The sequence below is a fragment of the Gracilinanus agilis genome, chromosome 5, assembly GCF_016433145.1.
Source record: "Gracilinanus agilis isolate LMUSP501 chromosome 5, AgileGrace, whole genome shotgun sequence".
In the NCBI taxonomy this organism is placed as follows: Eukaryota; Metazoa; Chordata; class Mammalia; order Didelphimorphia; family Didelphidae; genus Gracilinanus; species Gracilinanus agilis.
The window spans coordinates 192900290-192906942 of NC_058134.1; the positions used below are offsets into that span (position 1 = coordinate 192900290).

Here is a 6653-nt window from a genome sequence, read left to right on the forward strand (position 1 = left end):
TTTCTCTCTCTCATTTTCCCTACCTTCAACTTTCCTAAGTGTAAATAAACCACCATAAAAGTCATCCAGACTTGCAACTTTTATTTGAAATTGAGTAATCGATTTCTGGCAACCAAACTTTAAATATCCAGTCCAACCATAATCTTTCCCATTTTTCCCTTTTACACCTCTAAATTTTAGTCTCCTGTTGCAAAAGCCCTAATTTGCAGTGTATATGAGAATATTTAATGAGAATAATTCTCTTATTATTATCCCTGATAATAATGGCTTGGTGATGAAGAAGATGAGATTTTGAAAGTTTCATTAGCTTATCATCAGTCACAAAAATAAGTGGTAGAGTTCATTGGTATTCAGATTCCCGTTTTGACATAAAGACTGGTGCTTCTTTTTTTATACTACACTAAGCATGGCATAGTAGAATGTACACACACTAGCTTTAGAAACAGGAGACCTCAATTCAAGTCCCAGATCTCATGCTTTCCAGCTGTGGGACTCAAGGTAAGTCACAGAAATTCTCTGAATTGGTATCCTTGTCACAAATACTCATAGAGTGTTAGGAGGCAAGTTCTTTGTAATTGAGTCTTATTGCATTTTAGTTAGAATATTATTATCCTTACATTATTACATTTTTAGGAAATCTAGACAGAGAGCCATTAATTGAATTTCCCATAGTCTGAATTCTGAATGATGGAACTGGTTCTCAATCACTGGTCAACTGACTCCAAGACCATTATGACACAAAGTCATAGACAAATATTACATGGAAGCTTCAAAAGGATACAAAATAGAAAAATGTACTGGATTCAGAGGACCTGGGCTCAAATTCTAGCTCTCTCTCTTCCTACCTGTGTGACATCAGACAAGTCACAATAGCAATAATAGCATTTATATTATGCTTTAAAATTTGCATAGTGATTTGCAACTATTTTCTTATTCTTTCTTTAATCTATCTTATTATATCAAGGGAGACAGGTGCTACTTTATCCTCAATTTACAATGGAGGAAACTGAGGCAGAAAGAGTTAAATGACTTGCTTGGGGTTACCTAGCTAGTAAATGTCTGAGACTTGACCACAACTCAGGTTTTCCATTCTATCACATAACTGCCTCAATTCATCTATGTCTGGGCTCTAGTTTCTCCCTTTGTCAAATGAAGAGGTTTGATTAGATAATCTCTGAGGTTCCTTCCACCTCCATATCTGTGATCCTAAGATATCAGAGCAGTGAAAAATTATTAAACTCATCAATTCAGCAATATTTGGAAAGAAAGTAGACAACTCTTTCTCTACTTGATATTATATTACCTTATAGGGCAGAGGTGGCTCTATGTTTCACAGTAATTAATCCAAATATGATTTATCTAGGGTTAATACGAGTGCTGCTGTGGAGGCTTCTATCCTGGGCCCTCTTGTATCTAAAGAGAGTGGAGGAGGCATAGAAATACATTTCATGTAGAATTGACCTACAATTCTTTTCCCCAGAATCTTTTTCTTCTCTGACACCCATGCTGAGGTTTTAAGGTATGGGCAATTAATAATAACAACCCAAGGATTTGCAGTATTTTATAAGCCTTCAAGTATCTTTCTTACAACAATCCTGTGCAGATATTGTTTTACCTACTTTATAGATGTATAAACGGAATTTTAGAACTTTTTCAATGCCATTTCCTAGTTCTCACACACACACTAAGTATCTCAGACAAGGCTGAGTCCTCTGAATCCAAGACCAGGGCTCCTTCCTCCATCAGGCTACTTCTTACTCATTCTAAAATGGGTCTAACAAAGTACTATGCAACTTCAATAATATGAAATGCAAGAGATCCAACCTTTCTCTTCTTCCTGCCAAGCTTATAATTAATTGGTATGGGATGATCTAAAAAATACGGATTATCTAGTTGGATGAGAAATGGCAATGAGGTTGGGCACTGTTCTGAAGCAATTTTAATAAGATTTTATTACTTTATTGCATTGAGGGATACAATGTATAAAAATTCTTCTGTATATTTGATTATATTTACTTCCACATTATCTTCCTGGTTTGGTAAATGCTATAGAATGCTTAAGGGCCAAGTTCATCTAATATGGACTTGAGTTCTTTCCCTCACTTTTATTTTGGCATTTGATGTTTTATTGTATGTATGCCAGGAGCCTGGCCTAGGGAGATAAGGCTTAAATTACTAAAGATAAATTACATCATATAATCCAAGTGGAAATTTGAATGGCAGTGTCTGTATCGGTTACAGGCTTGCAACATTTCACTTTTCTCTTAATTTAGCTACAAAAAAAGTATTTTACAAAATGTAGGCATCTCTTAAAAATTCCAAAGTGTTTGTCTGTAGTTTATTTCTTAGGGGGAAAAAAGACACATATATACACTTTTGGCCCCAGATGCTTTGGATAGCATTTATTTTTATTTTATATAGAAGGTAAAAGCAACTTAAGTGGTTTATTCATGGCCACTCAGAAACACACAATAGAGTCCGTAAATTAATAGATTCAAAATAAAAATCAACACCAGTAAAACTCCATCAATCAACCAAACAAGTAATCTAATAGTAAGCAGTTATTTAGCCCTATGTGAAGCATTATATGAATATATAAAAAAGTGAAAAAAAGTTCCTACCCTCAAGTAGCTTACCCATGCTAAAGGGGGAGACAATATGTATAAATGAGCACAGAGTAGAGGGCACTAGCAGCAATGGATAGGGACCAGGTAAAGCCTCAAGAATGGTGATGGCAAACCTATGGTATGTGTGCCAACAAGGGCACGCAGAGCCCTCTCTGTGGGTACACTTGCAATCCTGCCAGAGTTGGTTACAAGGAAGCTAGAGGCACTCAGGGCAAAACTGTTCCCCTCCCCCTCTCCATGCACCTAAGGACATTCCTCACTTCACCCACCCCTCTACCCAGCAGCCCAATGGGAGGACTTCCTCCCTCCCCTGTCTGGGGTAAAGGGGGATGAGGGGGCAGGCATGGCCATCTCTAAAAAGTTCACCATCACTGCTCTAGAGGAAGTGGTTCTTGAGCTAAATCTTAATGGAAGCCAGAGATTCTAAGAATCAGAGATAAGGGAGGAGAATCTTCCAGGCATGGAGAATAGACAAAGCAAAGTCTTAGAGACAGAAGAAGATGGAGCATCATATCTGAGAAATAGCAAGAAGACAAATATGTTTGGATTAAACAGTATGTGAAGGGAAGTAAAAGTCAGGAAGGAGCTATATTATAAAGAGTCTTAAATGGAAATAGGAAATTATTTGATTCAGCTCAGGTGTGTAAAGCTAGATTTGAATCCAAGTCTTCCCAAACTCAGACCTGGTATTGTATTCACTGAGTCACCTAGCTGCCCACGTCAGTAGTAACTTTGGAGAGAGTAGTTTCAGTTGAATGATATCTTCAGCTCTATTGCAATCTTTATCATTGTCATTGTTGTTGAAGAAAGAGAGTTAGTGGAAACATGGAGTATAAATGACTTCAAGGAGTTTAGTTGATACAGAGAGAAGAGATAGATAAGACAAAAACTTTGCCATGATCTAACAGTATTTTAAGGAAGTCATACATCCAATTGTATTTATAGAAAATGGAGAAGAACCAAGAAATGAGGGAGGGTGGATTGAAAACTAGGGGGAAAGTAGGGATGATGATAGCAAGCTATTGGAGAAGAAAGGAAAAGGTTGGATCAAGAGTATATGTAGAGCAGAGCCAGAAGAACATTTTACTAAAAGGAAACATAGATACAAAGTGATATCAAAACTTAAAAAATATGCTAGGGCAGCCAGGTGGTACAGTAGATAGAGTGCCAATCCTATAGTCAAGAAGAACAAAAACAGAGATTGAAAACTATAGCCCAATATCCTTAATGATTATATAAATGCAAATTTTGGGGGGAAATATTCAATATTGATGAAAATTATTGGGAAAATTGGAAAATATGGCAGAAAGTAGGCATAGTCCAATACTTCATATTGTTTACCAAGATAAGGTAAAAATAGATAAGTGCTTTAGACAAAAAGAGTAATATCATAAGTTAGAGAAGCATGGAAAAGTGTACCTGTTAGATCTATTGATAAGGGAAGAATTTATGACCAAACAAGGGATAGAAGGATTTATGGGAAATGAAATAGATAATTTTTATTACATGAATTTAAAAAGCTTTTGTAAAAACAAAACTAATATAAATAAAATTAGAAGGAATATTGGAAACTGGGAACATTTTGCAGCAAATTTTTCTGACAAAGGCCTTATTTCTCACATATATAGGACACTGAGCCAAATATACAAAAAATTAAAGTAATTCCCAGGTTAAAAAAATGGTCAAATGACAATTCTACCCAAATTAATTTACCTATTTAGCGCCATACCTATCAAGCTACCAAAAAACTTCTTTACTGAATTAGAAAAAACTATAACAAATTTCATTTGGAATAACAAAAGANGGGGTGGACATGATTGAGGGTGTGGACTCGAAACTACCACACCAATGCAACTACCAACAATTTGGAAATTGGTCTTGATCAAGGACACATGACAAAACTAGTGGAAATGTGCATCGGCCGTGGGTGGGGGGAGTGCGGGGGGCGAAGGGAAAGGAGGAGCATGAATCATGTAACCATGTTAAAAATGAATATTAATAAATGCTTTAAAAACAAACAAACAAATAAAGAAAGAAAGAAAGAAAGATTTAAAAATATTGAAAAACTAAAAAAAAATGGCCAAAGTAAATAGACAGGCAGTTTTCAGAAGAAAAATTATAGTCATTCAAAAAATTGCTCTAAATCATTACTGATTAGAGAAATGCAAATTAAAACAACTCTGTCATATCATCTTCCATGTAACAGATTGGCTGACATGACAGGGAAAATGACCATTTCTAGAGGGGATGTAGAAAAATTGGGACACTAATGCACTATTGGTGGAGATATGAACTGATATAATAATCATAGAAAACAATTTGGAATTGTGCTCAAAGGGCTATTAAACTGGGTATACCCTTTGACCCAGCAATACCACTACTAGGTAGTAGTGGTCAAAGAGATCAGAGAAAAAGGAAATGGACCTATTTGTACAAAAATATTTATAGCAGCTCTTTTTGTAGTGGCAAAGAATCAGAAATTGAGGGGATGCCCATCAATTGGGCTGAACAAATTGTGGAATATGATTGTGATGGAATACTATTCTGTCATTGAAATAGGCAGAATAAAAAATGGGGAAGACTTTTTTTAACTCATGCAAAGTGAAACAATCAGAACTAAGATTGAACCAATCAAACACAGAAACACAGGAACATAGGATAGCTAAGTCTTTCATAGTGGACAATCAACTATGAAAGACTTAGCTACCCTGATCAAGACAATGATCTAAGATCTAATTCCAAAGACCCTATGATGAAAAAGTGTCCACTTCTAGAGAGAGAACTGATGAATCATGAATGTAGATTGAAGCATACTTTTTACTAAACTTTATTTATCTGTAGTTTTATTTTGAAACATGGCTGATAAGGAAATATGGTTTATATGACCTGATGTGTCTAATCAAAATCAAATTGCTTTCCTTCTCAAGGAGGTGGGAGGAACAAGAGGAAGAAAGAGAATTTAGGACATAAACATTTTCAAATTATTATTACATTATTTTTACATTTGTTTGGGAAATATTTAAAAAATATTCAAAATAATTTTTAAAAACAAAGCAAGGTTTAGTTCTTTAAGTGATAAAATAAATCAAATAATCTTCAATTTAGTTCTGAGAACGTGAAAGTGAAATTTAAAAGAGGAAGAGTAATTCTCTCTTAATCTCTTAGAGAGAAAGAGAAAAAAAAAGAAAATGTATAAGGTTGAGAGTGAAGGGACTAATAATATACCAGTATTTCCTTCACACAGCTTCTTTCCCCTCCAACCATGCCATGAGGAGGACCAACCCTTCTTCTTGCTCTCTTTTTAACAGGTATTGTTGTTTAGTCGTTACTTTGGCAAAGATGCCATTTCCTTCTCCAGCTCTTTTTATAGATGAAAAAACTCAGCCAAACAACCCTCCTGGCTACACAGCTAATATCTGAGGTCAAATTTGAACTCAAGTCTTCCTAACTCCAGGCCTGGTACTCTATCCACTGTGCTAACCTATTGCCCCTTCAACAGAGATTAGCTTTCCTCCAAAGGAGACAAAGCAGTTGCTAGGTCCTGATTGGCCCCAGCTTCCCTAACACAACTTTATGGTCACCAAAAGTCATAAATTACCTCGTCCCTGGGCACACAAGGCTTCCCAGACTTGGTGGACTCTTGAAGACCATGTGAATTGCTCTCATATGATGACCAGAAGCATTTCCACATGGAGATTAAGAGGGCTGTGTCCAGAGAAGTTGGGGCATTATATCATTGTCACATATCATTGCTGTGTTACAGCAAAGTAAACTTCCTTTTTCTAACTGTTAAGTGATTTGTGAGTCCCTCATTTCATCTGAACATCAAGACTAAACAAAGAGAGTGCTGGCATTAGAGCCACTTCCAAAACCCAACAGGAGCCCTGTGAGCAAACTATTGAATGTCTTTTTGTGTATATGAGAGTGTTGGCACAAATACTGGTTTTTGCATAAGAATCTATCTATTTGGAAATGTAGCAAGATCCCCCCTGAGAAGGTGAGATAGCTTGTGTTTCTGTGATCGAA

The 6653-nt window shown here is 36.0% G+C and overlaps 1 protein-coding gene across 1 annotated transcript in view; it reads right to left on the reverse strand.

Moving 5' to 3' along the window:
• Nucleotides 1-6318, reverse strand: part of PTPRO (protein tyrosine phosphatase receptor type O) — a 146194-nt gene extending 139876 nt beyond the window's left edge. The window contains exon 1 of the mRNA XM_044679074.1: nt 6226-6318. Within this exon, the coding sequence (XP_044535009.1) occupies nt 6226-6318 (93 nt within the window). The remainder of the gene's footprint in view (nt 1-6225) is intronic.
• Nucleotides 6319-6653: the final 335 nt, after the last annotated feature.